Source organism: Ovis aries, chromosome 9 (genome assembly GCF_016772045.2).
Source record: "Ovis aries strain OAR_USU_Benz2616 breed Rambouillet chromosome 9, ARS-UI_Ramb_v3.0, whole genome shotgun sequence".
Lineage (NCBI taxonomy): Eukaryota > Metazoa > Chordata > Mammalia > Artiodactyla > Bovidae > Ovis > Ovis aries.
The window spans coordinates 13430353-13458244 of NC_056062.1; the positions used below are offsets into that span (position 1 = coordinate 13430353).

Below are 27892 nucleotides of genomic sequence, written 5' to 3' on the forward strand. Positions count from 1 at the left end.
CCCGCGCTCCCCAGGACCGGAAACCGCCGCCCGGGGGCGGGGCTTGCCCAGAGGGACTGGGGAGGTTGCGGACCGCCGCTTGGGCAGGGTGCAGTGATGGCCGGCAGGCAAGGGGAGGGCCTTCCGGGGCGAGAAGCGCAAGTAGTCACAAGTTTGCCAGGAGGGTGGTCGTCTGATTACTCTGATCTTTTAAGAAAGGGTCTGAGTTCACTCGACAAAGCAGGGGCATTAATGGGGGGAGAGCATGCGCCAAGGTGGGAACAGTTGAGGTGGTGGTTTAGGAGGGCGGGGCCCGCTCTGTGGGGTCTGTGCGGCCAGCGATGAGTAGTCAGGACGTGAGGAGCCCTGAACGCCAAACCAAGAGCTGGGCTTTATCCTGGAAGCAAGGAGGGGACAGTGGAGGAAAAGCAGTGCCTTAGACCTGTTGGAGAAAAAGACCTCTCAATAACTGAACTGGGCTAGAAGACACAAGAACCTCTCAGCTAGAGCCCTGGAAACGAACAGGACTTGAAGAGGTGACATGGGAGTCCAGAGGAAGCCAGAGGAAATATGAAGAATCTGATAATGGAGGTAGCAGTGTAGCACCCCACCAACATCATCTCAGCCCCAGGCTTCCTCCTCCAGATCACCCATCACCCATCCCTTCTCTCAGCACCTCAGTGAGAGCTGCACACCCACTGTATGCTCCAGATTTTCAGCCCTCTAAGGGTTTACACTAAATTAGCTGCCACCTAAGCTACTTGGCGGAGAAGGCAATGGCACCCCACTCCAGTACTCTTGCCTGGAAAATCCTATGAACAAAGGAGCCTGGTAGGCTGCAGTCCATGGGGTCGCTAAGAGTCGGACATGACTGAACAACTTTCCTTTCACTTTTCACTTTCATGCATTGGAGAAGGAAATGGCAACCCACTCCAGTGTTCTTGCCTGGAGAATCCCAGAGACCGGGGAGCCTGGTGGGCTGCCGTTTATGGGGTCGCACAGAGTTGGACACGACTGAAGTGACTTAGCAAGGGTATAATTGGGGGCGGACTGGGCAGGGGGAGTGCTGCTGCTGCCTGAGAAAAATCTTGAGTAAAGTGATATAAAGTGTGTCCCTGTGCTTCCACGGCTTCCCTCGGGTCTGGGGGTTCTAATAGCAACACCCTACCACTGCTGGTGTCCTGGGCCTGATAAATGCCTTGTGCAAACTTGCCCAGTCCTCCCCCCGGGGGGGGGGAACCCAGGCTTTGGGGTAGTATACAGAGCAGGGTACAGAGCACTTGAGAGGCAGAGCCACAGATCACGCCAGGGAGGAGTTGAGTGGACAGAAGGGTCTGGGACCAGGAGAACCATGGTTCAGGGTCGCTGCCAAACACACTTTTCCAGGGCCGCACCTTTGGGCCAGCCCCTGTGCCTGCTAAAGCACTTAAGAGGCTCTAGCCAGGCCTGAGCAGGGGGTGCTGGCACCACAGGCTTCATGGGGCTCAGACTCCACTCTTCCCAGAGTGCCCCTTCTCCACTCAGGCCAGACCCCACCAGCCTGGGGAGCATCACCCTCCTTCTAGAGTAAGCTACAGGGCACTGGAAAGCCCTGTGTACCCACACATAACAGCTGTCCTCACTCCTGCCCAGGGTGATGCCAAGTGGTGCTCCCAGGCTCCCCTGGGTAGGGACCATGATCCACAGGGATGTATTCTCACGGCGTGGCCCCAAGATGTATCCAGTAAACCCCTATGGCTAGAAGGCCTGCCCCTCCACGCACACCCACCCAGGAGCACTGCCTGAATGCCCCAGGGGACCAAGTGATCTCCTCCTCTGAAAAACTTCCAAAGGATCTGGACCCACAGGCCCAGAAGAGGGGCAGAAAGACAAACGAGCTTCCAGGAAGTTCTCAGGCCAGGGAGGTCCAGCTGTCCCAGGGCCACTGAGGTGCAGAGTGCACAGTGAGGACCCACTGTGGACCAGCACCAAGAAGGGAGGGAAAGTGGCCTCCAGGACCTGGGAAGCCCGCCCTGTGGGAAAATCCCTTGAGTCAACTGTATCTGTCTCTTATTTATGAGGTTTCCTCCAGGAAGCCCTCCCAGACCACCATCCAAGTCCTGCTAGCTGCTTGGCCTTGAACTCTGGGCAGGACCCACCCCTTCTTGGCAGCTCATCTTGGACCAATCACTACTCTGTTGAATGGGAGCCTGAGATCTGGGTGGGATAAAGTAAGTGTGTGTCATAGCCCCTTCCACAGACTTTTCTTTCCAGCTCTAGGGGGGGGCGCAAGGCAGCCCAGGGGTGAGGAATGGGGCCTGGGTGGCCGGCCGCAGCCCCCACTGGAATCTTCCCTGCCCTTTCCCTCCCTTCCAGATTAACCGAAACCTGCTAATTGTGGCTGCCCTCAGCACGCTCCCCTCCCCCATCGCGTATTTCTGCCTCCCCTCCCCTCCCCCTTCCATCCGAATGATAAAGGGCTTGGCCCGCCAGCCCCCGCCTGGCCTCAGGTCCCAGCTCTGCCTCCCCACACTACCACACTACCCCGTGCCCAGCGCCCACTGCCCGGCTGGGTCCCTGCCCACGTTTCCTGCTTCCCCTGCATGGGGCCCTGCAGTAACCCCGGCCTGGGGCTCCCTGAGGGGGATTCGCCCTCCCAGCCCCCCAAGAGGAGGAAGAAGAGATACCTGCGGCATGACAAGCCCCCCTACACCTACTTGGCCATGATCGCCCTTGTGATCCAGGCTGCACCCTCCCGCAGGCTGAAGCTGGCCCAGGTGAGAGGACCCCCGCCCGCTCTCCCTCGCACTCGGTGATCGGACCTGTGCCCCTACTCGTCCTCCAGTGGCCTGAGGCCCAGGCTCCGGCCTCCACCCCGACCTGGCCGTCCCAGCCATACCAGGGGGGCCAGTCCCGGCCTGAGCACCCAGGGAGAGAGCTAAAGTGCTTGGGCAGACCCCTTCCTGGCGAGGCAGGCCACACAGTGGCGAGAGGAGGGGCAGCGTTGCCCCCGCCCGCGCGCCCTGGCTTACGGCGCCCACCGCCCACCCGATGGTTTCAGATCATCCGTCAGGTCCAGGCCGCGTTCCCCTTCTTCAGGGACGATTACGAAGGCTGGAAAGACTCCATCCGCCACAACCTCTCCTCCAACCGGTGCTTCCGCAAGGTAGGGCAGGGCGAGGCTCAGAGCCTGGGACCGGGACGCCGGCGGAAATCCTGATATCCGGGGTCGTGCGGCCCCACCCAAGCCTGCTCCCCTCCCCCACCAGGTGCCCAAGGATCCCGCGAAGCCTCAGGCCAAGGGCAACTTCTGGGCGGTCGACGTGAGCCTGATCCCGGCCGAGGCGCTGCGGTTGCAGAACACGGCCCTGTGCCGGCGCTGGCAGAGCAGGGGCGCGAGGGGAGCCTTCGCCAAGGATCTCGGCCCCTACGTGCTGCACGGCCGGCCCTACCAGCCGCCCAGTCCCCAGTTGCCGCCCTGCGAGGGCTTCAGCATCAAGTCTCTGCTAGGGGACTCCGGGGAGGGGACACCGCGGAGCAGCCCCAGACGGTCAGGCTCAGAGCGCTCAGGGGAGGGAGAGGTGCCTGCTGCACTCCTGCCCTCTGAGAAGCCTCTGTGGCCCGTCTGCCCCCTCCCAAGGCCCATCAGGGCAGAGGGGAAGACTTCCCAGGGGGAAAACAGAAAGCCCTCCGTCCTGTCCCCTGAGCCCAGGGCCTGGCCTCTCCACTTAATGCAGGGCACCCCAGACCCCGGGGTTCTCTCTGGTGGAGGTCACAGGGCCTCGCTGTGGGGACAGCTGCCCACCTCCTACTTGCCCATTTACACTCCCAACGTGGTGATGCCTTTGGCCCCACTGCCACCCACCTCCTGCCCCCGGTGCCCTCCCTCCACCAGCACAGGCTATTGGGGGGTAGCTCCGGAAACCCATGGCCCCACAAGGCTGCTCTGGGATTTAGATGCTCTCTTCCAGGGGGTGCCACCCAACAAAAGCATCTATGACGTGTGGGTTAGCCACCCCCGAGACCTGGCTACCCCCAGCCCAGGCTGGCTGCTCTCCTGGTACGGCCTGTGATGCTCCCAGGGTAGGGGCTGCTTTCCTCTGCCACCCCTAGGCTTGTTGAGGAGAAACCAAGGTCTGTGTGACTCTGGCAGCCTGAGACAGAGGCACCAGCCACACTGCGAGTCCACATGTTTATTGGCTGCCCCAGAAGAGCTATGGCCCAGCAGGGCATCACCAGGCCCTGGTGGTTAGTCCTGTCTCTCCTACCCCTAGAGGCAAGGCTGGATGGAGCAGGGCTCTGCCTAGAGTAGCCCTTCCATTACCCTTCCTGGTCCCACCTTCTCCAGCTCTCCATCCATCTATCCATCCATCACCAGCTGTCACCTCCCCTCCCTGGCTCGGGCTGGGGGAGGGAAGACCTAATGGGGCTCCAGCCTAAAGCCCTGTCCTCCCTCAGCTGTTGCCTGGGAAAGAGGAAGCACCTTTGGGGGGAAGGGGATCGAGAATGGAGACCCTCCTTGGCTTTGGTGATGGTGGTGGGGAGGTAACAGTAAAGGAATAGACAACATTTCAACGCAAGTCTGATGAGATAGTGACTCTGGTGACCACTTGGCCGCGGTCGGCCTCTGTGGCCCTGGGATCCCCTGCTGTGCGCTATGATAACAGCAGATGGTGATAAGGGAGGCGGGTGGGGGGGGAGGTGTGATAATTACCCCAGGCAGAGCACTCCTCCAGGGTGGGAGAGGAGGGTGGGCTCCAGCCGTCTAGGGGGTAGCGGCCCCCAGAGGTCAAGGAAGTCATGAGGGAATAGGGATTTTGCTGCCTCTGCCCGCAGAGATGTGACCCAGGCTCCTTGGGCAGGACTAGGAAGGCAGGTCCTCCGGTGGTGCCAGGGCCGAGCTGGAGCCGCTGTCTAGGCCGGGGCTTGGAGGGCTGCCGGGCGACGGCGTAGGGGTGCAGGGGGTCCCGGAGAGTGGTGTGTCGGTGCTCAGGGAGGAGGGCGTCCCGGAGCGGGGGGCCCTGCGGGGCCTGGCCGGCCCCAGCTCCACTCGGCCCACACGCTCGGCGAACTTGAGCGAGCACACCGTCTCGCCGAGATCCTCGGGCCGCGTGGAGATCTGCAGGTAGCAGCGCTGGTGGGCGTGCCCTGGTGGGCGGTGCCTGGCATGCAAATCCCTACCCTCCCCGCAGGCCGTCCCGCCCACCTGCAGCAGCAGCACCGCTGTGGCGCCCGGGCCCAGCGCCGGCTGCAGCAGGCGCGTCAGCTGCGAGTCGCGGAAGGGCACGTGGGGCCGGCGGGCCCGCAGCGCGGCCATCACGCCTCCCAGCGCCAGGAGCGAGCGGTTGATAGTCCGAGCCTCCCGTAGACGCTGGGCGCCGTCCCGGTCTTCCTGAGACGAGCCGGCCGCCCCCGCCTTCCAGGCGCGCTCGGACCCCGCCAGGTCGACGAGGTGCAGCGTGCCTGCAGGGGCGAGCGAGCCCGGCGTGGACGGAAGCCCGGCGTGGGTGCAGTGAGGCCCCCACAGGGCTCAGGCGCCGAAGTACCTGCGGTGCCGGGACCGCGCGATGGGGACGCTGTGCGCAGTGTCAGCGTGACCAGGGCATGCGAGCGAGAGCTGCGCTGGTTCATGGCGGTGGCGGCGGTGGCCCGGTTGCTCCTCCCCAGGCTCAGCATCTGCAGGACGGGTGGACAAGGGCTGGCCTGCAGCGGGGCCCGCGCCCCCAGTGCGGCTACAGTGCAGGGGCTTGGAGGGCTGCGGAGCCCCACTGAGCAGCCTCACCTGGTGCAGAGACTCCAGGTTGGGCACGTCCCAGTGGGTGAGGCCGGCCACCTGGATTCCCCCCTGGCCTGCTGGGCCCTGCCTCACTGCCAGGCGCTGGGGAGGCCCTGGGGCAAGGAGGTCCCTGGTGAAAAAGGGTAGGGCTCCGTTGGGGGTTCTGGGGGGCAGAGACAGAAGAGGTTGGGGCTGGGGGCAAGGCAGGAGGCACCAGGTGCCCCTGACCTGACAGCCTCGTTGTAGATCTCCACCATGCTGAGGGTCACACGGTGCTGCCCGCCTGTGCCCATCTCCCGGAACAGTGACTGCAGCGCCCTAGGAGCGATGCCGGGGTCCTCGGGCGGGCCCTGGGGATGGCATGGGGTGCCTCAGCAAGCTCACATCCCAGCCCCTGGCTCCGGAGCTCCCCAACTGCATCCTTTCCCACCTCCATGCTGTAGGTCTTCCCCGTCCCTGTCTGACCGTAGGTGAAAATGCAGACACTGTAGCCCCCGAGGCAGGACAGCACAGCAGACTCCAGCTCCCTGAAGACCTAGGGGTGCAAGGGGTTTGGAAGGGCCCTAAGCCTGAGGCAAGATAACTTGACCATAACTTGATTCCCCTGGGAGGAGACTAGCTTTAGGGGAACGTAGGGAAAGTGAGGATCTCCCAACAGACAGAGGAGGCTCCCTGGACAAAGTGGCATTTCCAAGAATTTGCCAGCCAAAGAGGGAAGGAACATGACAAATAGCAGAAACAGAGTAATAGAGTCCTGATGACTGACTGCTTGGGAGACTTGGGGGTTTGGCAGTCAAGGGTCCAGGCCCTGGGCTCGATGGCCAGGTTCAAACCCTAGATGGAATTGGAGGCAAATCACTCATCTTTTCCTCTGCAAGGTGGGGACTGTAGCGACACCTGTTGTGAGGATTAAGTGAGAATGTGGAAAGAGGGCTAGTGCAGCATGTGGCACGTGAAGGATGAACCCAGAGGGCCCATGGCTGGGGGGTGGCAGCAGCCAGGATCCTGAAGCCGTCCCTGGGCGGGTGCACAGAAGCAGGTAAAGGGGACATGGAGCTGGGACTTGGCATCCTGCTGGCAGCTGGACACCAGCAGCAGCCTCCTGAGCAATAACACGGTCAGCTACCATGCCCAGAGACATCTGGTAACTGAGTGGGGAGGCAGTGCTGTCTGAAATGTTGATTGCCAGACACTAGAGCAGAACCCAGAACAGCCAGTGAGATGGCTCAGACTCCATGGCTAGAAAGGAGCACTAGGGGTGCTCCTGCAGAGAGGGGGCTCAGCACCAGATGCCTTTAACTCTTTCCTCCAGAACCGGAGGGCCCTGTCCACCCGGAAGACAGTGCACAAAGGGGCCCCTGTCCAGGGCTGTAGCTGGCATGGAGGCTGAAGACAGGGCAGGGGTGGTGTGGGGGTAAATGGAGGTAGGTGGCAAACAGCTGTGGGGCCCCAGAAAGTGAAAGAGGGAGCCCTGGCCACCTGCCAGGCACTCTCACCAGCCTGTCCCTGTGAGGCCACCACAGTCTGATCTCTGACAGCTCTGCCTCTCACCTCACCGTCCCAGCTCTCAGCCTTGTTCCTGAGCTAAGGAAGCTCCAGCTGCACAGTGCGTGTGCATTGGAGAGGGTGTGGTGGGCGCTGGGACTTAAGCCTCTGGTTTCCAGCTCCCTGGGTCTGGCAGCAAAGGGGAGGAGGGCAGGATCTGAGCAGGGCATTGGGAGAGCTCAGGTGCTGGAAGCTCACCTGTGCTCCCCACTCCCCTAACCACAAAGCAAGGAGGGGTACCCCGTCAGAGTGGGTCAGTCTGAATGGTGGGCCAGGGGAGTGGACAGCCAGAGAAGCCTGGGGGACGGAGGTCCTCGGGCACAGCAGGGCCCCAGCTGTGCCCTGCAGCCCTGCGGGACTGTCACCTCACGCACACTCTCCTGGCACAAAGTTACTTTTGAAAATGTTAATCTTCCTTTAAGCCATAATTTGTCTTCCCCGGCCTGCAAGAGCTTGGTGGCCAGATGCAAAGGAAAAACCCTGGGAGGAAAGCAGGTGCCCAGCTAGGATGCCAGCCCTGCTCCCAGGCCCCCCAGCTCCTCTCCCTTCCTTGCTGGAGTCCAGCCACCCTCTCTCCCAGGAGGGCGGACAGACAGGAGCCTCCTGAGGACTCCAGGGTATCTGAGAGACAGTCGACACAGATCCAAGGGTGGAGCATCACCTCCTCCTGGCTGGCGTGCGGAGGGAAGACCCAGTCTAGGCGGAAGCGACGCTGGTGCCCTCGATAGCAGGTGGTAACAGTGCCACCCGGGCCAGGCTCTAAGCTCACCAGGCTGGAGGGTGTCCCTGGCCTCAGCCGACACAGCACACGGATGTTTCCTGGGGTGGAGATCAGGTCCAGGGGCTGCCTCCTAGGTCCTGAAGTGTGAAGAGCCTCCACGTCCCCAACCTCTGCCACGCCAGCCCTTTGCTCCCCAAACCTGCTGTACCCTTGAGCTCCAGCAGCCGCCCCGGGCATCCAGGCAGAGGCCCCTGCCGCACCTCTGCGAGCTGAGTCCCAGCCCCGTCAGCTGACAGTGCCCCCAGAGCCCAGGAAACCTGGGGGAACAGAGATGTGAGGGAGGGGCCGGCACAGGGAGGGGAGGCAGTGGAAACAGCTGGGGTATGCGGTGCTGAGGGCAGGATCTACTATGCAGCCCAGCTGTGGTGATCTACTGCTTTCTGTGGCTTCAGGCCCTAGTGGGCAGGGATGATCTCTCAGTGACCTGGGATGAAGCTCAGGGACCTGAGGAGAATGGTGGCTCCTGGCAACCGTGTGAGAGATCCACTGTCACCCCAGCCTGCACAGGACACAGTCACTCTGGCTCCAGAGCCCCTGGTCTCCGTCAGAGCAGACAACACCCTGGGAGTGTAAAGGAGGCGGGGACAGGGGCTCCCCAAGGGAAGGCCAGTGAAAAGGCTGCCAGAGAGCAAGTGCGAGGGAGGGAGCAAGCGGTCCTGACCTGTCCCTGGGCTTCGCTCAGAGAACCCTGGCAGCTCTGGGTAAAGGTGCTGACGAGTCCCCGGAGGTCCCCACAGCCCTGACGCAAGCTGGCCATGCGAGCACGAAGTCCTGCGGGGGAGGCCATAGTGAGGGGAGGCCAGATGCCACGCCTCGCCATGCGCTCCACAGCCCCAGAGCTTACCTGCCAGCTGCCCTCGCATCTGCTGCAGCTCCCTCCTGCAGTTCTGCTCAGTCTCCTGCTGGAGCTGCCGGAGGGCCCCCTGAAGGCCCTGCAGCTGCACCTCCTGCACCCCTAGCTGCCCCCACCCAACCCCACCCCTGTCACTGAGGAAACAGGCACTTACCAGGCTCTGCCTCAGGCACCCCCTTCCCAGCGCCCCAGACTTCCCAGCCCCTGGGCCCAGTGCCCACCTGGACTCGGAGGGCTTCCGTGGTGTCCTGGGCTTCTTGAAGCCGCCCCCGGAGCTCCAGCAGGGCTTCTGCCTCCTCCTGCAAGGGGAGTGGGAACCAGTCAAACTGTGGAGGCAGGAGGCAACTGGGGGGTACACTCCAGCTGCCCCATTTTACGGATGAGAGGGTTGTAAAGCTGGTCACACATCCATGCCTCCCAATTCCATGCAAGGGTACTTTCCCCAAATCCTTTTGCTCCCCTGGAGTCAGCCACTGGGAGGAGCCTTGGAGTGAAATGAGGGGATTCTCAAGTGCCCCCACCGCCCCTTTTAAAAAAACATTTTTTAGGCTGTGTGAGATCTTCAGTTTCAGCATTCAAACTCTTAGTTGAGGCATGTGGGATCTAATTCCCTGCCCAGGGATGGAAACAGGCCTCCTGCATGAGAAGTGCAGAGGCTCAGCCCCAGGAGCACCAGGAAGGTCCCAGCGTCCGTCTCCTGAACAGGGCTGCCATGCACTTGCTGCCCACAGTCTGGGCCCAGGTCTGAAGGGTCAGAGCGTGAGTCCTGAGAAAGCACGGGCAGTGCTGCTGGAGAGCAGTTGTGGGGGAGCCCCAGGCTGCAAGGATGGTCTCAGCTAAGAAGCAGGATACCTGGGGGGCCCTGGTGTTGGGGGCAGGGCCCCAGTGCAGCAGGAGGTCCCGAGTAAGGCTCAAGCTCTGTTTCAGGGCTTTGTTCTCCAGAGTCAGATGCTGAACCCTTTTCTCTGAGTCTGTTGCTCCCTGGGAGAGAAGGAAGCCCTCAAGACTTACCTGGAGGCTGGTACCCTCTTGGGTCCTTCGTCCAGCCCCCATCCAGCAGCCTCACCACTCCCAGGCGCAGCTGGCCCAGCTCCTCCTCCTGATGTTCCAGCTGCTGCTTCAGCTCTTCCAACTGGAAAGGAGGGAGGGGCACAAGGTGGAACACCTCCTTCCAGTCCCCTCCCAGACTCCCAGGCCCTTCCCAGATGCCCAGGTCCCAGCTGCTCTGGACTCCTCACCTGTCCAAGGATAAGCTGTTCCAGCCGCTGCCAAGCTCTCGGGTCCTCCTCCAGCTGAGGAGGCTGCTGTCCCTGGGCCTCGCCCCTTTGTGAAAGGGAAGGGCTTTCTTCTTGCAATGGGGATCCTGGGGTGGGGTGGACCCAATTAGAACAGAAGAGCTCTGTGGCCTGAAAGGGGGCAGCTCACATCTGGCTGCTTGGGTTCTGGGGGGCGTCAACCCCTGGTCAGACTCCCTCTTCAGCTCACTACTCCTTACGCACCAGCAGGAGGAGGGTGTTGCACCCCTGAGACAGGCTGTGTCCCCTGGGACAGGGCCTGCCTGCCCCTGGGACTTCGAATCCATGCCAGGAGAGCCAAGAGTTGACCAGTCACCGTCAACAGTGGGGGAACATCACCGGGCTGGGAAAGAAACAGGCATCAAAGTGGAGAAGAATGGGGGCCGGGTGGAGGGAAAACAGGGATGGATGGTGATCAGAGGACCTGGGGAGACAGAACAAGTTGCTGGAAGAGTTTCAACTGCTCACCTTGCTCAGGTCGGGAGGAGTCCCAAAGCTCTCTTCCGCCCCCAGCTGGACTGAGAGGAACTCGGCGAGACGCACGAGAGCCTCTTCCAGGGAGACCTCCGCCGGACAGCGCTCGGCTCCCCCTCCCGACCCATCCTCGGCCTCCGAAGAGCCTGCGAGGCCAGGGAGCGGGATGGGGAGGCGCGCTGGGTCTTGTGTTGGACGCCAGGCTACCAGCCGGCGCCTGCCAGGTCCCTCCCTGCATCTCTCAGCAGCGTTCCCGATGCACCAACAGTACCTACCGACCAGGCCGGTCAGCTCGGTCCACAGCTCAGCGGTTGGCTGGTAGGCGCGGCGGCGACTCCCGGGCTTACAGCGGGCGCTCTAAGGAGGCAGTGGGGAAGAGGCCCTGAGGAGAGGCCAGGCAGCCCGTGGGGTCCCTGACTCCGGGAACTGAGCCCGGTCGCTGGCTCCGGGCTCTCAGCCTCCAACACCAGAGACGGGATCTTCGGCACGGACCCTCTCCCGCGTCAGCGCCCTGGGACCTGCGAACCGTTCTCGGGAAAGGGGTAGCCGGCGGAGCTGAGCGCTCCCCCGCTCACCTGGGCCGGGTTTTCAGCGTCGGCGGCCGCCGCGGCCCCGCCATCCCTGCGGAAGAGGCTGTAGAAGATGTAGATGAGCAGCGAGTAAAAGGCGTACATGGGAGCGCGGGGCGGCAAAGGGCCCGGCTTCACGCCGCCCCGCGTCCCCGCGCCGACACCGCGCTCGCCCGCCGCAGAGCCCGTGCGCATGCTCCGGCGGCCGCCCCCTCGGCGCAGCCCCGCACCCTCTTCCAGTATCCCTACCAGTCCTCCGCGGAGGACCGCACGCGGAGCCAACCCTCAGAGGATGCTACCCGCAGGCGTCCAACCTCCCTATCCGCGAACCTCCTGCTCGGCCCCTCCCCTCAAGGCCCGTCCTCGGCCCTGTCCAGGCCCCGCCCCGGCCCCTCCTCAGCCCCGCCCCTAAAAGTCCCTCCTCTCACCGCCCCTTCCTTCAACCCCACCTCACCAGCCTTCCTTTCACCGCTCCTTCCTCGAGCCCCTTCCCTCCCCGCAAACCATGGACTTGCGCGACCCATCCCAAGCCGAGACCCGCCTCCTCCCAGCCCCGCCCATCTCTCACGTCCATCTGGCCCCATCTCTTCCCGGGGCCAGACTTCCTGGCCCCGCCCCTCCCCCCAGCCGCTCTACCCGCCGAGCGTCTCGTTGGTCGGCGCTCGGAAGCCGGGCGCGAGAGGCGGAGCAGTAGTCCGAGGGCGGCGCGGTGGGCTGGTCTGGGCCTCCAGCTCGCCGCTGCGTCGTGGTCGCGCAGCTCAGCGGCCTGAGTGCTGGGCTATTGCTCTTTCCCGACCGGGTTCCGAGGACGGCGCCTCCCCGAGCGCAGGGCCCTGCACCCTGACTTGGGTTCCACTACGCCAGAGATAACGCCCACCCAGCCCCGGCTCCTCACCGCATTTTCCCTTCCCGGCCTATTTAGGCCCTTCTTCCCCAAGGTTGTGGCGTCAGGGCTCCCGCGAGTTTCGGATGAGCCTATAACAATATTTAGAAATGGGACTCTGGAACCTGGGAGTACCGAAGAGACACCCTTAGGGCTCCCTGTCGCCGGCTTCTACATTCTTCTCAAGTTGAGGATCCCTTTCCTGTCCCCTTAAACTCACTACCGCCTGAGGTGTCATGACCCCCAGGCCAGGGGGCGAGTGGAGCTCCGCCCTGTCCCACCTGGCGCTGGGAGCAGTGTCTCTACACGCAGCCCTGAGCACTGCCCAGGTGAGTACATTGGGGTGGGGCAGGGGCGTAGCCTACTCCCAAATTCCTAGAGGGTGGTGGGAAGTTAGTGTGTGGGCCGGGCTTCCCTGATACCCCCCACACCCTCCCCTGCTTAAAGGGAGGTCCTGACCCTTTTTCCCCACATTTCCCTTCCCTTTGTTGACAGGCAAATCGAGGGGCCGCTGCTGGTTTCTTGCTCCAGGCCCTGGCCGCCGCCATCATGCTGGCTTCAGGGCTGGGCACGGATGAAGACTGTCTTGCTGGAGCCTGGGTGGCCACTGTCATTGGCCTGCCCCTTTTGGCATTCGATTTCCACTGGGTGAATGGGGACTGCTCCTCTGCCAACCTGCTTCTGGGAGGAGGCATGGTGCTGGCAGTGGCTGGTGACCACCTTGGTGCTGAGGGCCGCTCTGTGGCTGGTCAGGCAGTGGTGCTGGTGGTCGCAGTGACCATCCTCATTGTGGCCGTTTTCACAACCAACTCTTATGGAATGTGGGGGGGTGTGATGCTGGGTGCTGCAGGTCTTCTGAGCCGGCTGGAGGAGGACAGACTGCTGCTGCTGCTGCCGAAGGAGGACATCTGTCGCTGGGCCTTGGCAGGGGGCAGCTGGGCCTACCACCGGGCCTTGCACACACAGCGCCTACAGTGGGAGTGATGGCTGGAGACCACAAGGCAAAGCTTCTGCCCAGCTACCACCTTCCCGCTAGTGATAGACTCTCCTTCCTAAAGCCAGCTTTCTGCAGATTGACTATCTCCCTTTCTGGCTCAATGTGAAGGCTTGCCCAAAACCAAAATGAGGGGGACCGGGTCCCAGGCACGTTCTCAGGCTTGATTTTGGGCAGGCCATGGTTGTGGATCCAGAGAGAGGTCTCCAATAAACCTGAGGGATTTAGCAGGAATATGGACTCTGCCTCTTCTTTAGCCAGATTGAGGAGTCCTGCAGTGAACTTCCTAAGGCTCCCAGGGCAGCAACTGGTTTTCCCGGGCAAAAGAAGGCAATGTGCAGGACCAACTCTGGGGGTCTCCTTCAACTTGGCCTGACGGCACTGTTGTCAGGAGGGCCCCTGGACTGAGAAGATACAGGAGCCCTTGCTCTCCTGGGACACGATGGAGTTATGAATATCCTTGCAAGGTCTGGCTGGTGGTCCTCTGAGGCAGTGACCATCACTGGCCGCCGGCTGGGATGAAGGCAAACGAGGCCCACAGCTGCTCACAGAAATGTACATCCCCTCCCAGGGCTGACTCAACCTCTACTCGTTTGCCCTTCGGCCTGTACAAGGCAAGTCCTGATTTCCTAAGACCCTCGCTTTCCTTAGTAGACCGCACTGCAGCTCCGAACCCCGGGGTTAGGAGACGGGATTGGGCAGAGAGGGAGAGGTAGCTGGCAGTTTCTCGCTCCGATGAGCTAGGCTAGAGCCTCGCGCACTCAAGACTGGGTGTCTGGGGACAAAGGCGCAGAGACATGTAGACGTGGGAGTCCAAGGTTGCCCTTCTTGCCCCGGCACCCAAGGTGTGTGGTCCGGACCTGGCGTGGCAGGAAGCACCTTGCTCACCAGGTACTGTACGCCAGGACTTCCCCACCCGGGTGAGCACCCCTCTGCTAGTCGCCCGGGACCCCGCCCACCTTCTGCAGGGGCGGGTCCTCGCGCGCCTATTGGCTCTGGATGACTCGCTGTCTCGCCCGAGAGGCTCTCCCATTGGCCTCACGCAGCTCACGTGACTGGGAGAAAGAGGGGGCGTAGGCGGCGGTGGAAGGTGGGGGAGAGCGCAGCGAAAACAAAGATGGCGACCGCGCCGGGGTCGGTGGCCGCGGCGGCTGCGGGGCTACGCGCGGGCCAGACCCACTGAGGCGGCGGCGCAGGGAGCGGGGCTGCGGGGTCTCGGCGGCGGCGAGAGGCCAGAGGGAGCGCGCGGCGCCCCTAACCTCCAGCCGCGGGAGCGCGCCGGCACCCGCCCTCCGGGCCGGCCGGCCGCGATGTCCGGCGCCGAGGAGGCTGGCGGAGGCGGCCCGGCCGCGGGGCCAGCCGGCTCCGTGCCGGCCGGTGTCGGGGCCGGGGCCGGGGCCGGGGCCGGGGTCGGGGTCGGGGCCGGGCCCGGGGCGGCCGCGGGGCCGGCGGCAGCGGCGGCACTGGGTGAGGCGGCGGGGCCCGGGCTCCCAGACGAGGCGGGCCTGGCCGGCGCCCGGCAGCTGCAGGAGGCGGCGGGCGACCCCGACGCGCCGCCCAAGAAGCGGCTACGGGCGGCCGAGGCAGCCGAGGCGGCGGCAGCGGCGGCGGCGGCGGGCAGCGGGAAGCTGGAGGAGCGGCTCTACTCGGTTCTGTGCTGCACGGTCTGCCTGGACCTGCCCAAGGCCTCCGTGTACCAGGTAGGGCCGCCGGCCCGACCCCGACCCGGCTCGGCTCCAGCCCCGCCGCGGCCGGCCCCCCGGCACCGCGTCTCCTCGGAGGCCAGGCCGGAGCCCTGGGGCCCAGAAGTGGGACTCTGGCGCCTGTTCGGAAGCTCCTTTCTCGTTCTCTGGCAACTTTTTTGTTTCCTGTTCGGAACCCCCTTTTTTTCTCCTTTTTGTGACTGCTTTTATACCCTGATGGGAACCTCCTGTCTCCCACTTAGAGGCCCCTTCCCTTTCCCGCTTCCCCTGTTCTCTTCTCTTCAGCACTCCCCAGCCCACCTTCAAACTGACCCCAGAGAAAGCTGGCGACAGATGTGGGCTCCTCCCCACTTCCCGGCCTGCTCCCCGCAGCCCTGAGCTCCCTGGGCTCTAGGAGCCCCTGGTCTTGGCTCTTCCTCAGGAGTTCTTGTCACTTTCTTTGCAGACACCGCCCCCCCCCCCCAACTTGTCCTCATGCTCGTCCTGTATCCCTTTATCCTTTGCAGTGGAAAAATCCCCTTCCCCTTGTTATTTATTTCTGGAAAAACTTTGAGAAGGGAAGGGCTCACATCCTTGCCTTCCCCCTCCCCTACCCTCACTCCTGGTATGAACTGCCTCCCTCAAGCCCCACAGCCTGGGCCCCTTCCCCAGCCCAGCCCAGGGCCTTCTGGACCTGCTTTGCCTCAGACTGGGCTCCTGCCCCGTCCCTTGTCACCCACACCAGGCCTGGCTTCCTAGGCTACTGGCGCTCCAGGAGGTCTGTTGACTTTCTTTATATATGAAGAGGCAGCCTAGTGGCTGGACTCCAAGTCCTTAACCAGCTCAGGCCTACCAGAGAGGGTACTTGACCCTGGGGGATCCTGTTCATGTGCCACACAGCAACAGGGTCCCACTCTGGTCCCAGGGTCACTGGGCAGTGTTCTGCTCTCTCTGCTGTCTTTCCACACCATCCCCCATCTCTGATTTCCCTCCCCCAACTGCTTTGAGGAATTCTTGTTACCTTTGTTTGCATTTACAGGAGCTGGACATGACTGATGAGGCCTTGTCCCCCTGCTTGCGCTCAAACTGGGGGCTGTGGTGAGAAGGTCGTTTTTGTGCTAAATAGTGCAGGGCTAGTGTGGATTGTCATTTCCCAGCCTCTGGATCTCCGGCTCCTTCCTGCTCTGGCAGGAGGCTACTTGGGACGACCCCAGTGTGCCTGAATGATGGAGAGAAGTGGGGAAGTGGATTGAGTTCCTTGGGAGAGGACACTGATTTTCAACTCACCTTCCTGGGTTTTGGGAAGCTCCTGGCCAGAGGTCCTAGTTCACGGGTACCACAGGCCTCCTGGCTCAGTTCAAATGGGGGTAGTGCTTCTCATAACCCCCTCAGGCTTTGGGATGCACCTGAGGACCTGTCCTTCCTCTTACCCTTTTTGGTTGCCCATGACCTTTTGATTCTTCAAGGACTTTTCCCTGGGCCTTAAGTGAGACACTGGGAAACCAAGTCAATGGTGTGGAGTCCCAGAGGAATTTGGGGGTGCCTTGTCTCTCCTCATGTGAGTGGGCTGGAGCTGGACCTGGCATGAGAACAGACCATGCAGTGCCAGCTATTGGTCCACTCAGCAGGGAGAGCTGCATTTCTGCCTCTGGCCAGAGCTGCTGGTGACCGGGCCTCTGAGCCTGGCTGGTTCAAACCGGCTCACACTGTGCCGAGAGCTGAGGTCTGGCCTGGCCTGGCTGGAGGCAGGCAGCTGAGCAGCTCTGATGAAGGGTGAAGGCGCTGCGGCCACGTGGGCTTTGGCCTTGCCCATGACCTCGTGGGCTCTGCTCAGTGCTTCCCCAGGAATGGGCCTGCTGAGCAAGGAGAGCCACGGATGGTGCCGGCGCAGGCTGTCTGCCCCACCTCCATCCTTCCCCAGTGACACCAGGCCTTGGCAGGGAGTGAATTTCATCTCATCTCAGGCTTGAGAAAGCTTTAGAGCATGTAGTCAGTGGGAGAGCCATTGACTCTGGAAAGTTAGTCAGAGCCCTGCAACAGGTCAGAACTCACTTTGGCTCCTCGAAGACTTGCTGTGGGATGGGGACCCCTGGTGTGGATGCCCAGCCGTGCCCACACTGGAGCCTGGGGTGAGTGGGGCCCCGAGGGAAGGCTTCTTGGTTGCTCTTTGCTGCGAGTAGTATTCCAGGTCACCTTCACTGCCACCCTGGATGAGGTCATTGATGGGGGAGAGGTTGAAATGGACCTAGAGTCCTGCGCCATTTTCTCCTGGGAGGATCTGGGCAAGGATGGCATGGGTCCTGCATATACTGCCTTGAAATGAGTGGACGCAGAGCTCTCTGCATGTCCCTGGTTGGGGCCCACTGCTTGTCGTGTCTTCCTGGCCTGGGCTCAGCCTCTCCACTTCTGCTGGCCGTCTTGGTGGGTTACACTGATGGGCTGTCTGGTGTGCTCGCCTCTGGTGTTGTGGTATATTTTGCTCTCTGTTGCTACAGGCAACATTTAGCCTGACCCCGCCAGGATACATGGCTTGGGGCCGGCGCCAGCCGTGCCATGCATCTGAGGGCTGTTGCAGTTGGTGCCCAGTTCTGGGGGTAAGAAGAAGAGCCAGTGACCGTGCTGAGCCCTCGTGCAGTGCCTGGTGCTGGGGTGACTGGGTGTCTCCATAGGCCTCTGGATGTGGCTGGGCAGACAACTCGAGAGCTCGCTCTCTGGCCACCAGCTCCTACCTCCATGTCTCTGGAGAAGCCTAGGTAGTGCTGAGAGCAGACATGGTGACATGCGTGGGCTTGGTCACCTGTCCCTGCTTGGAAACCCTTGCCCACACCCAGTCCGCCACACCACCTGGGTTGGGACTTCTGCTCTGGAGTCAGACCAGGGCGCTCATGCAACTGATTTTCAACATGGCCTTTGTTAGGTTGAGTCAGGTCGGGATTGCAGCAGATACAGCAGGTGCTGGCTTTGCCATTCTTATGTGGGTGTTAGATGCATCCTCGGTGCCTGGCCTGACAAGGTGTGCAGCAGCTTTCCAGGCTCTCGGATAGGCACAGCAGCGGGCAGCCAGGTGGGGGTAGGCAGCTGGGGGGACAGAGGATAGGAGCTCTGCGCTGGGCGCGGTGGGCAGCTCTGGGGCCCCAGGCGCTGTGACCCGGCTCCTCTGCCATCTTCGGGGGAAACACAGCTTCAGCAGGTGGGCCTGGGGTGCTAACCCCTCAGCTGACCCCAACCCCTGTCCGGGCTCTCCCCCAGCCCTTGACGCAAGGCAGACCTGTCCCTGACCCCACTGATGTCAGCAAAGGCCCTGAGCCTTTGGAGGACGGGCCCAAGAGGCTCTGCCACCCCAACTCGGTTCTCAGCCAGGAGAGCGCCTGTGCCCCCGTGAGGGTGGAGGAGTTGGGGCCTCTATCACGGGCTGTGGCGCCAGCTGGCCTGGTGCCTGGTCTACTGCCTCCGACCTGAGCCCCCTCCAGCCCTTTCCTCTGGTGCCCCTTCAGCCTGGGGCCCCTCTCCAGTCCTTTCCCCTCCCACTCTCGCAGGCCCTGCTGAGGCAGCACCCCGGGCTGAGGCCATCCTCTCCCTACTGCGGGATGCCTTTCCCACCCCACCTGCCCAGCTAGTGGCACCGTCGGCCCTGGGGGAGGGTTGGGGCCGTGCTGCTGTGCCTTCTGTCCCCATCAGGCCTCAGGTCAGCCCAGGGCTTCGGCTACCTGGTGGGCAGTCGTGTGGGTGAAAGGCCTGAGGCAGGGGTGGCTCCATCTCTGCCCAGGTCCTGGCCAGCATGGGCACCTGCCTTGGGGATCCTGTGAGTGCCCCGCCTCAGCACCTGTTGACCTGCCCGGTGCTGCAGATTCTCTTCGTGGTGATGCTCAGGGGTCTCCCGTGGGGCTGCCCACCTGCGTGCCCGGGGGTCCTCTTCCCTAGTGCCGAAACTGCCAGCTCCCGCTTTGAGAACCTGTCTGCTTAGCCATCCACACCAGGGGAAGAGCCAGTCTGTGGCCATGAGAAGTTGTGTTTGCTTGAGCTGGCTGTCACTTGAGTTAACGTTTGGTCCGGGCAGCACTCCTGGTCCCTGCCCAGGTCCCCAAGCCTTGGGGTGGGGGGTCAGGGGCTGCTGGCCCAGTGCTTCAGCTCTGAAACCTGGGGGAAGGTTGGAGTCCTGGCTTGCCCTGAGACGCCTTCTGCATCTTGATGAAAGAGGTCAAGGAGACATTGGACAGAGGGTGCAAGGGTGTGAGGTGCCATGAGGCCCTACTGGCCCAGGTGACGGGGGGTAAGGGGGTGCAGCTCCAGCCGGGCTGAGTGGCACTTAGATAGTTGGTGCCTCCACTGTGCTTGGAGGGCAGGCTGGTCCCGTGAGTCTGGGTTCTGAGCCTGCCTTTACTGGTAAGCGGTGGCGTTTAGGGGGCACCCCAGGGTTTGAGGGGACCATGCACTCCAGGCTATAAGGCCTACTGATCAAGGACTTGATCAAGTACTGAGAGCACTTTGCAAGACCTGCTTTTGTCCCAAGGCGCGGGGCTTTTCCTCAGGAGTGCAGACACGGCCTCCAGCTCCCCTAGGGAAAAGTGGTTCAAGAAGAGGCCTGACCTGCACTGCCTGGGTGCACTGGCCAGGTGATGACCTCGGGGGCAGGTGTGAATGCCCCCATCAGGGCTGTTGCAGAGGGACGTGGCTAGAGAACCCAGTGGGAGGGAAGGCCTTTGTTGAGGCAGGCTTGTGCCTGGAGCCTTTCCTGACGCTCCTGGGCAGGGGTGTGCAGAGGCCTGCTGGTGGTGGCAGTTAGTTCTGTGCCCTCGTGTGGTCCTGTCATACCTCTGCTGCACATAGCAAGACCAGCTTGTTCTCATTGCAGTTTTTTTCTTTTTTTTGGGGGGGGGGGGCGGCGTGACATAAGCTTGTGGGATCTAGTTCCCCGACCAGGGATCAAACCACTGGATCTCCAGGGAAGTCCCTTTGCCTTATGTGCTTGAGAAAATTGAGGCCCAGAAAGGGAGATGACCGGTCTGTGGTCATCCTGCCAGTGGCCTGTGGGGTCTGGTCAGCCTGGAGCCCCCTCCCCAATCCTTCCTGTCTCTCAGGTCTTCCTGGCAGGTAGTGGGCAAGCAGCCCAGGCTGGGTGCGGCAGGAGCTGCTCCATGGCGGGCCCAGGCTCTCAGGGGCTTGGCCCTGGCAGTTCTGTGGGTCACTCTGGCCTGCCCTGTCTGGTGCTGTCCATCAGAGTCTTGGCACACAGCCAGTGCTGGGCTGAGACCTTTGAAGCCCAACTTCTGGCTGGGCAAGAGGCCTGCTCCCTTGGCCAGGCCTGTGTGCAGAGTCGGGTCTTGCTTGGGGGTCCAAGAGGTCCTGGATGTGGGGACAGCTCGAATGTGGTGACTGCAGACAGGCCCACAGGTGGGTCACCTGTTGTCTGCCCAGAGAGTGTCCCTTGGGTGGCCGATAAGCAACTAGCTGTGGATATTTGCTTGTCCCTCAGCCCAGCCAGCAGCACTGCTTCACTGTGTTCCATCTGAGAACTGAGCTCTTAGGGCTGGAGGGGCCGTCACCATGTCTCCCCAGAGGTCAGGAGAGGGCTGGTGCCTGTGTTAGGTCTGGAGGCTCCGGGGGGCTGAACGGGAGCTGGCCTGGAACAGGGTTGTGCCTGCAACCCCTGGGTTCCGAGGGGAGGCCTGCAGGTCACCCCGTCTGCTCCTGAACAGTGGGCTCTCGGGGCAGGGCCAGGAGCGAGCAGTCACATGCCCGGCAGCCTTGTGTCCCTCCCGAGGCCCCCAGACCCCATCCCACATCTCTTGCTCTCAGGCCCACACGTTGGCTGGGCCACCAGGGACCAGAAAAGGCAGCTGGGCCAGGCCCAGCAGCAGCTGCTGCTCTCCACCCAGACCCTTGGGCCCTGCCTGAGGGCATCTAGAACTAACGTTGGCCACGCAAAGTAGTGTGGGGTCCCAGGCCCTGGGGTCCCAGCGTCTGGCCCGGCTCCCTCCCTGGGGTGCTGGGCAGGTGTGGTGCTGCCTTGCCTGGTGCTTCCTCCCGTGAGTCAGTGGTCAGGTTAGCAGGTCCTGCTCGCCTCTCTGCCTCTGGAGGCCACAGCGACCCTCTCTGTGGATGTGGCTTGGTGCAGCCAGGCCCTCAGGCCCACCCGCACGGGGACTTGGAGAACACACCTGACCTGGGTGGGCAGCAGCAGCCTGTGGTGCCCAGTCCCCCACCGTCCACTCAGATCTCTCTGGCTTCTCCACAACTCGGGGCATGGACGGGACAGATAGCTTTTCTGCCCTGACTGTTCTTGGCACCAGTCTTACCCCCACCCTCTGCCAGCCCCTCTGCCAGAGCAGACCCTGCCAGGCTCCCCCCTCATCTCGCACACTTTCACCTGACTTAGAAATTGAGATTTGAGTGCAGCTGATCTAGGGCACTTGTGTGGACCTGAGTTCTGTGTCTGAGGCCTTTGTCTCTGGCCCCCAGTCAGCCCTCAGCACGTAGTCCCCTCACCCACTAGACCCCAAGCATGGCCTGGCGGTGCTGAGAGCTCACTCGGCCTCCTGCAACCCTCAGCTCCGTCCCCGGACCCTGGGCCGGTGGGATGGAGGCTGGTGTTCATTGAGGACCCACCTTTTGTGGCCTGGCCTGGCAGTAGCCCCGGTTGTCTCAACTGCACTGCATCCCACTTGCAGAAGGGTCCTGGGCCCCAGGGGAGCTGGTGGGCGCACCGTCCGCCTGTTCATCCTCTGCCCTGGGCATCTCGCAGGGGAGGTGGGTGCCCAGAGGGGGGCACCACACTCCCTCCCAGGCTCAGCGACCACCCAGTGTGCCCCAGAGGACATGGCTCATCTGTTTCTGCACCTCTGATTCCCTTGTGGGCCTCTTCTACCCCAACCCTGTGAGTCCCTGCAGACCCGAGCCCACAGCCCGTGTGTGTCAGTGGCACGAAGTGGGTACTCTGGGGTTGTGTGGAGTACCCTCCTTCAGTGAGGGAGCTGAGCCGGCAGCCTGCTGTCCACACACCAGGCCCCCAGGCTGGAGGGGAGGTGGACAACCGCAGCGTTTGGGCCTTGGATCCACAGGCTCAGAAAGGGAGGGGCCGGCTCCAAGGCTGAAAGACAGCAACCGCCTGCAGATACGCGCTGCCCCTGAGCCCAGCCCAGGCCAAGGGCCTCCCCATCTGCCCAGGCTGTGCTGCCAGCCATCAAGAAAGACACTGGCAGGAACCCGCCCCTCGGGGGGGACTTGCCTTGCCACCTGTGCCAGCCCAGGCCAGTGTGGTGGGGCCTGGGTGAGGGTGCACCTGCCGAGGGTGGGAAGCTCACCGAGAGCACATGTCCTCCAGGCGTCCCCAAGTTAGGCTCTGCTGGCGGCAAGGGCCACCTCGAGACCCGTCCTCCCCCGGGGCCGTGCAGGCTCCGGAGGCCAGCCCTGTGCTTGTCAGACCACTGCCTGCCCGCGGCCCCTGCAGCTGCAGCCCCGGGAGGGGCCGGCCGCAGGGCGGGTGCGCCTCTGCCTGGTCCCGCAGGTCCATGAGCTTCATCTCCCTTTCCTTCTCCGCAGTGTACTAACGGTCACTTGATGTGCGCTGGCTGTTTTATCCACCTACTAGCAGATGCCCGGCTGAAGGAGGAGCAGGCCACGTGCCCCAACTGTCGTTGCGAGATCAGTAAGAGCCTCTGCTGCCGCAACCTGGCCGTGGAGAAGGCCGTGAGCGAGCTGCCCTCAGAGTGTGGCTTCTGCCTGTGCCAGTTCCCCCGCTCCATCCTGGAGAGGCACCAGAAAGAGGAGTGCCAGGACAGGTGAGTGTCTGGACCGGCTGGCCCGCTCTCCTCCAGGCCCTGGCAGGGTGGGGTCAGCGGGAAGCTGCTGGGGCAGGCAGGAGGCCCCACAGACAGGGCTTAGATCCACACCTGGCAGCCTCTGGAGTCACCCTGGCCCTCCAGAGTTCCTCGTGGTCGTGTGGTGACTTCTTCCTTGGAGCCTGTCCTTGGTGGTCCTGGGCCAGTAGAGTGTGCCCAGCCCAAGGGCTCTGGGATTGTGGCATGAGGGGGCACTGGCTCTGCAATCCCCTAGGATTGCGGAGGGATCCCCTAGGATCTCTCCAGGCCACTGAGCCTCCCTGGAGCGGAGCCATGCAGGGCTCAGGACTAAAGTGGGGGGCCCACCCCGGTGGGTATAGGTGGTGTGAACACCCACAATTCACACGTGCCCTGCTTCTTCCCAGGCCCTCCTGAGCTCTCACCCCTTCTTGGGGCTGGCACATGGGGTGTTTGTCCTTCAGGGAGCAGTTCGCGTGAGCATGGCTGGGTGGAGGCACCCCTTGGGAGGACCCCTGGCATGGCCGCCTTGCATGGGCAGGATGTGACTGCAGTGCTCACCGCCTCCCCAGGGTGACGCAGTGCAAGTACAAGCGCATCGGCTGCCCGTGGCACGGCCCTTTCCACGAGCTGACGGTGCATGAGGCCGCGTGTGCCCACCCAACCAAGACAGGCAACGAGCTGATGGAGATCCTGGATGAGATGGACCAAAGCCACCGCAAGGAGATGCAGCTCTATAACAGCATCTTCAGTCTGCTCAGCTTCGAAAAGATCGGCTACACAGGTGAGGCGCCCTGCCGCCTGCTGCACCCGACACGGGCTGGGGTGGGGCCAGCAGCCAGGAGCCGGGGCCGATGCACCCGGTGGCCAGGCTCTGAACGAGCTCCTGGTGCCTGGGAGGATGCCTCGGGGAAGAGGGCTGGAGGCCGAGCAAGGGGGCCGGGCAGGACCCTGGGGGCCCCTGCATGGCTCTGCAGAGACCCCTCTCCCTGGGGTCCCCACCCTGGTCCCGTGACCCCGACAAAGTGGTGTCCTCACTGCAGGGGACTGCACGGCTTGGGACCGGTGGAGTCTCACTGGAAGGTGGGTGTGTCTGGGGGGCTCCAGGAGCTGAGGGCCTGCCCTGCGGAGCCAGGGGCAAGAAGAGCAGTCATCACGTCGGGTCCTGCCGAAAGGCAGTTACTGCAGTGACCGCGGGCTTCCTGGGGCCAGTGAGAAGATGGGCAGGGCTGGGGCTCCAGAGTGAGCTGAGGGGGCCCGACTCAAACCGCAGAGCTGGGAGTGGACGCCAAGGGATGGGCAGGCTGGACTGCGCCCAGGCCCGCTGGATCTCCTGGGCTCTCCTGGTCACCACCACTGCGTTTGGACACTCTGGGGAGCAGGAGTCAGGCCAGAGCTCGCTCTAGACAGAGGATGGCAGGAAGCCTGTGCTCGCTGGAGCTCACGCCCGGCGGCCAGCTCCAGGTCAAGGGCAGTCAGGCAGCAGTCAGACCGTGCTGCCTGGGCTGGACCTGGCTCCATGCGGGCCTGCGGAGGCCCAGGGAGCCAAGGGCCTGGCGTCAGCAGCAGAAGGCCGTGGCTCTGGTTAGTCGTAGCCTCGGCTGCCGTGGTGGGCACCGTGTCCCAGACCACCCAGCCTGGAGAGTCCCTGTGGACCGAGGCATCGTGACTGCGGCAGTGGCCGGGAAGGGAGGATTGGCCGCCTCTGCAGAGGAACTTGCCGGCCAGGGGCCACAGGCTCTGCTGCAAGGACTGTGTGGCGGCAGTCACCACTGATCAAGGGGCCCTTCGGCCAGCCGGCAGAGCCAGGACTGGGCCCTCAGCGGGGCTGAGCCTTGAGACCCAGTGTGGGCTCGGGGGCCACATGCCAGCCCGGCACCGGCTTTTCTGGCAGCTCTGTATCGGAACCAATAAAGTGCGCTTTTTCACAGAACTGCATCCTGTCTGTGTGTCTGCTTACCCCCGCCCCTCTGGGTGGGGCCGCTCCCCTGCGGGCCCCGGGGGGGGGAGGAGGGGCCAGTGGGGGTCCGGCCACGCCAGCCACTCTCCCCCCGAAGCCTCTGGGTTCCCTGCCGCTAACGAGTGTCACTTCTGTTTGTAGTTGTTCCCCCAAAGCTTGCGTGCGCCTTCGTTTGCCCTAATGGGTTTGATTTGCCTTGTGACAAGTAGAGCTGCTGTGTCCGGGTAAGTTGCCTTCCTCCCTGGCCGAGCCCTTCTCCTCGGCCGGCCGGGAAGGCGCCACCCTGGCCCTGCCCCCTCTGACCGCCGGCCCCGGCCTGTCTGTCTCCACAGAGGTCCAGTTCCGGCCGTACCGCACAGACGACTTCATCACGCGTCTGTACTATGAGACGCCTCGGTTCACAGTGCTGAACCAGACGTGGGTCCTGAAGGCACGCGTGAACGACTCGGAGCGCAACCCCAACCTTTCGTGCAAGCGCACCCTCTCCTTCCAGCTCCTGCTCAAGAGCAAGGTCACTGCACCCCTGGAGTGCTCCTTCCTGCTGCTCAAGGGCCCATATGACGACGTGAAGATCAGCCCCGTCATCTACCACTTCGTGTTCACCAACGAGAGCAACGAGACGGACTACGTGCCGCTGCCCATCGTTGACTCCGTGGAGTGCAACAAGCTGCTGGCCGCCAAGAACATCAACCTGCGGCTCTTCCTGTTCCAGATTCAGAAGTAGGCGGCCCCACCCACGCCTGCTGCCACGGCTGCACCGCGCCCTTGCCCATCTCAGCAGAGAAGGGATGGAAGCGAACCCTGGGACGTCTGCATGTGTGTGCGAAGGTGGGAGCCCCCTCGCCCTCTGCCCCACCTCCCCTGTCCTGGGCGCTGGAGGCTGGGCCCCCGAAGAGGAGACGCTGCTCGGGGACCCGAGGGGTGTGGCGTGGCTCAGCAGCCTGGCCCCAGCCCCAGCGTGCAGTGGGCCCCATGCCTGCTCTGGGCTGCACACCGGACCACCTACAGCTCCTGGGCCGGGCTCGGGGGCACTGACCACAGACAGCATATTTGATTGCAATTAAAAAGGCACCCTTGTTTCCTACTTTCTGTTTTGTTCAAGAGGAAGGTGTGGCTATAGTTGAACAGGATGGGGTCTTCAGTTTGGCCAGGGTCAGAGCCCATCCCTCAGGAGAGACTTGGAGTCGCCGCCCCCTCTGTCGTAGGCCTGGGGGAGCAAGCGGTCAGTTTCCCCAGCACACCCACCCCCAGCTGCTCCAGGGAGGCAAGACTTAGCCACAGGGCTCAGCAGGCTCTTCGGAATGCAGGGTGATTTTCTGTTTCTTCCCAGGAAAATAAACCCTTTACAGGCTCTTGTCTAAGTTACATAAATTTAGCAAAAGAGACTCTATCTTCTGTATTCAGTCTCAAGGACTCAGTGTCTCCAGGCCATGAGGAGTTTCGGGGTATGCTGGCAGTGAGCAGGCCTGGCTGGCTGAGGGTCTGAGTGGTCCAGCTGCCCCCAGACTGCTCTCAGGGACCATCCACTGGTCCTGCATCCAGTGGAAGTCAGCGCTGGGCAGGGTGGTTCCTCCCCTAGGAAGGTGGTTCCTCCCCAGGGAGGTGGTTCCTCCCCTAGAGACGTGGCTCCCTGGAGGTGCAGGCCTGTGGGCCTCACTTGGGGAGGAGCCCTGCCTGGGACCCCGAGGCCTGTTCGTGAAGAGGGTACGGGCCCTGCTGAGACCAGGCTCCCCGCACTCACGGCTTCAGTACCAAAGAGCTGGTTCCCTCCCCGCAGGCCAGCCCACCTGGGCCTGGAGCAGCGCCTGCTGGCCTGGCCCCCACTGCAGGCTTGGTGGGCAGGGCTACCCTGGCCTGTCTCTGGGGGCTGCTCTCTCCTGGCCCACTGGTGGGAGCTGAGCAGAGAGGTGAAGGAGCTGTGGGGTACAGCTTGAGCCCAGTTCCTAGCGGCCAAGGCAGCCCTCCCAGGCCCAGGGCTCCCCTGTTCCCCACCCAGGGCATGGTGCTGGCAGGAGACGACTCCTGCAAGGCCGACTCAGTCTTGCCTACCCTCCGCAAAGAAAGACTCCACCCCAGCCACACCCTGCTGTGGTCCCACTGCCCTCCAGTGCTGCCCCCACCTGCCAGTGCGCACAGGCGAGGACATTCAGGTCCATGTAGGCTGCGTCTCCTGTGTGTGGAATGGTGCCATGACACCATCTCAGGTCTTTTGGGGCCAAACACCCACTCTGTGGGTTCCAAAGTGACCATATGGTGGGGGCAGGACAGGGCAGGCTCGCCTGGTCCATGTGTGTGTGGGTGCCTGTGTGAAGCTGAGGCAGCAGAGGGCTAGGCCACCTGGCAGCTCTCCTGGGTGGGCAGGTGAAGATGTGTAATGGGGGGGGTGAAACCAGGGCCGGGCAAGCCATGTTGTGTGTGTGTGTAGAAGGCTGGGAGGAACGGCACTTTGCTGCCCCAGGTCAGCTGCGCATGGAGGGGCACAGCCCAGGAGCTCCACCAGCCTGCGAGCCAACACTGGGGGGTAGGGGTGGGGTGGGGCTGGTGCCCAGCACCCCCCGGTAGGGGTGTGGGTGTCTAGGGGTGCCCAAGACTACTAATCTATCCCACAGCCCCACCCTGTGACAGTCACCTCAGCAGCTGAGCCTTACAGCCTATGGAACCGGGCACCCTGGGACACTAGTGTGTTCTTGGCCACCGATGGAGACTAGTGCCATGAACCTGCTGTGGCATCTCACCAGGAGTCACTGGTTTACTAGAGGGTGTCCAAGTCATGTTGTTAGAAAGGAGAAGGCCCCAGCGGTCTGTCTCCAGGATCCCGGTCCATCTTAGCATCCTGAGCTGGTGAAGGTGGGGGTGCAACCTCGGCACATGTAGGGGCAGGCCTGGGGGCACAGGTCGAGCCCCACTTCCCCCTCTCACCCCACTTCATTTTAAACACTACATTTCTCAGCCCAAAGTAAGACATTTACAAAAATAATAAATAATTTTTTAAAAAGAGGAGTCAAGAGGTATTTTTACAACATACTATGTTGCTTTTGTGGTCTGTAATCTCTTTGGATACTTTCTGTCTCTATCTATAGTTTTTTAAAAAGTTTCAAGCCAAGTTTTGTTTGTATTTCTTTACAAGACAGCCTCACGGATGGGCCTCCCAGCCAGGGGCTAAGGCTGGCCCCAACCTGCAGTCTCCCCACCCCAGGCCCCCAGCTCTTGCTGGCAGTGCCTTGGATGCGCATCCCTGCCTGACCGGTGGGGAAGGCCAAGGCTAGAGAAGCTGAGTGCTCTCTAAAGTGAGAACAGGGCCAGAACCTGAGCTGCCCTGTGGATGC

The 27892-nt window shown here is 62.7% G+C and overlaps 3 protein-coding genes across 13 annotated transcripts; 2 read left to right on the forward strand and 1 right to left on the reverse strand.

Annotated features, from left to right (window-relative positions):
* The first annotated feature begins 26 nt into the window (after window positions 1-26).
* On the forward strand, window positions 27-4063 carry FOXH1 (forkhead box H1). 2 transcript variants are annotated; one of them, XM_060393627.1, is made up of 4 exons: window positions 27-570; window positions 2040-2735; window positions 3020-3124; window positions 3228-4063. In XM_060393627.1, the coding sequence occupies exons 2-4, from the start codon at window positions 2562-2564 to the stop codon at window positions 4029-4031; spliced, it is 1083 nt and encodes a 360-aa protein (XP_060249610.1). In that variant the 5' UTR covers window positions 27-570; window positions 2040-2561; the 3' UTR covers window positions 4032-4063. The 2 variants fall into 2 exon arrangements, with proteins under 2 accessions (XP_060249610.1, XP_027829229.1); XM_027973428.3 differs by having other exon boundaries at window positions 27-2735.
* Window positions 4064-4136: 73 nt separating this feature from the next.
* Window positions 4137-11590, reverse strand: KIFC2 (kinesin family member C2). 5 transcript variants are annotated; one of them, XM_042253867.1, is made up of 18 exons: window positions 11258-11590; window positions 10958-11039; window positions 10677-10828; window positions 10413-10551; window positions 10152-10276; window positions 9980-10045; window positions 9766-9894; window positions 9135-9212; window positions 8905-8959; window positions 8722-8831; window positions 8209-8317; window positions 7941-8098; window positions 6165-6269; window positions 5963-6084; window positions 5741-5864; window positions 5505-5634; window positions 5165-5421; window positions 4137-5077 (listed from the first exon to the last, which is right to left on the reverse strand). In XM_042253867.1, the coding sequence occupies exons 1-18, from the start codon at window positions 11444-11446 to the stop codon at window positions 4823-4825; spliced, it is 2385 nt and encodes a 794-aa protein (XP_042109801.1). In that variant the 5' UTR covers window positions 11447-11590; the 3' UTR covers window positions 4137-4822. The 5 variants fall into 5 exon arrangements, with proteins under 5 accessions (XP_042109801.1, XP_042109799.1, XP_042109800.1 ...); XM_042253865.1 differs by having other exon boundaries at window positions 8905-9019; XM_042253866.1 differs by lacking the exon at window positions 8209-8317 and having other exon boundaries at window positions 7941-8137; window positions 8722-8959.
* A 347-nt stretch (window positions 11591-11937) lies between these two features.
* ZFTRAF1 (zinc finger TRAF-type containing 1) lies at window positions 11938-25917 on the forward strand. 6 transcript variants are annotated; one of them, XM_060393624.1, is made up of 5 exons: window positions 14233-14828; window positions 22350-22588; window positions 23179-23390; window positions 24708-24790; window positions 24899-25013. In XM_060393624.1, exons 1-4 carry the CDS (start codon window positions 14439-14441, stop codon window positions 24773-24775), a joined length of 909 nt encoding a protein of 302 aa, XP_060249607.1. In that variant the 5' UTR covers window positions 14233-14438; the 3' UTR covers window positions 24776-24790; window positions 24899-25013. The 6 variants fall into 6 exon arrangements, with proteins under 6 accessions (XP_060249609.1, XP_027829245.2, XP_060249607.1 ...); XM_060393626.1 differs by lacking the exons at window positions 14233-14828; window positions 24708-24790 and adding an exon at window positions 11938-12463 and having other exon boundaries at window positions 24899-25917; XM_027973427.3 differs by lacking the exon at window positions 24708-24790 and having other exon boundaries at window positions 24899-25917.
* Window positions 25918-27892: the final 1975 nt, after the last annotated feature.

Bases quoted from the DNA above. Each gene is read 5' to 3' on its own strand.
- FOXH1 (XM_027973428.3), top strand. From the start codon at position 2,562: ATGGGGCCCTGCAGTAACCCCGGCCTGGGGCTCCCTGAGGGGGATTCG. The intron at 2,736-3,019 runs GTGAGAGGACCC...CGATGGTTTCAG, and splicing joins GCAGGCTGAAGCTGGCCCAG to ATCATCCGTCAGGTCCAGGC. The intron at 3,125-3,227 runs GTAGGGCAGGGC...CTCCCCCACCAG, and splicing joins CCAACCGGTGCTTCCGCAAG to GTGCCCAAGGATCCCGCGAA.
- KIFC2 (XM_042253864.1), bottom strand. From the start codon at position 11,446: ATGCGCACGGGCTCTGCGGCGGGCGAGCGCGGTGTCGGCGCGGGGACG. The intron at 11,040-11,257 runs GTGAGCGGGGGA...CTGCCTCCTTAG, and splicing joins ACGCTGAAAACCCGGCCCAG to AGCGCCCGCTGTAAGCCCGG. The intron at 9,895-9,979 runs GTGAGGCTGCTG...CTTCTCTCCCAG, and splicing joins GCCAGCTGCGCCTGGGAGTG to GGAGCAACAGACTCAGAGAA.
- ZFTRAF1 (XM_027973427.3), top strand. From the start codon at position 14,439: ATGTCCGGCGCCGAGGAGGCTGGCGGAGGCGGCCCGGCCGCGGGGCCA. The intron at 14,829-22,349 runs GTAGGGCCGCCG...CCTTCTCCGCAG, and splicing joins CCAAGGCCTCCGTGTACCAG to TGTACTAACGGTCACTTGAT. The intron at 22,589-23,178 runs GTGAGTGTCTGG...CCGCCTCCCCAG, and splicing joins AAAGAGGAGTGCCAGGACAG to GGTGACGCAGTGCAAGTACA.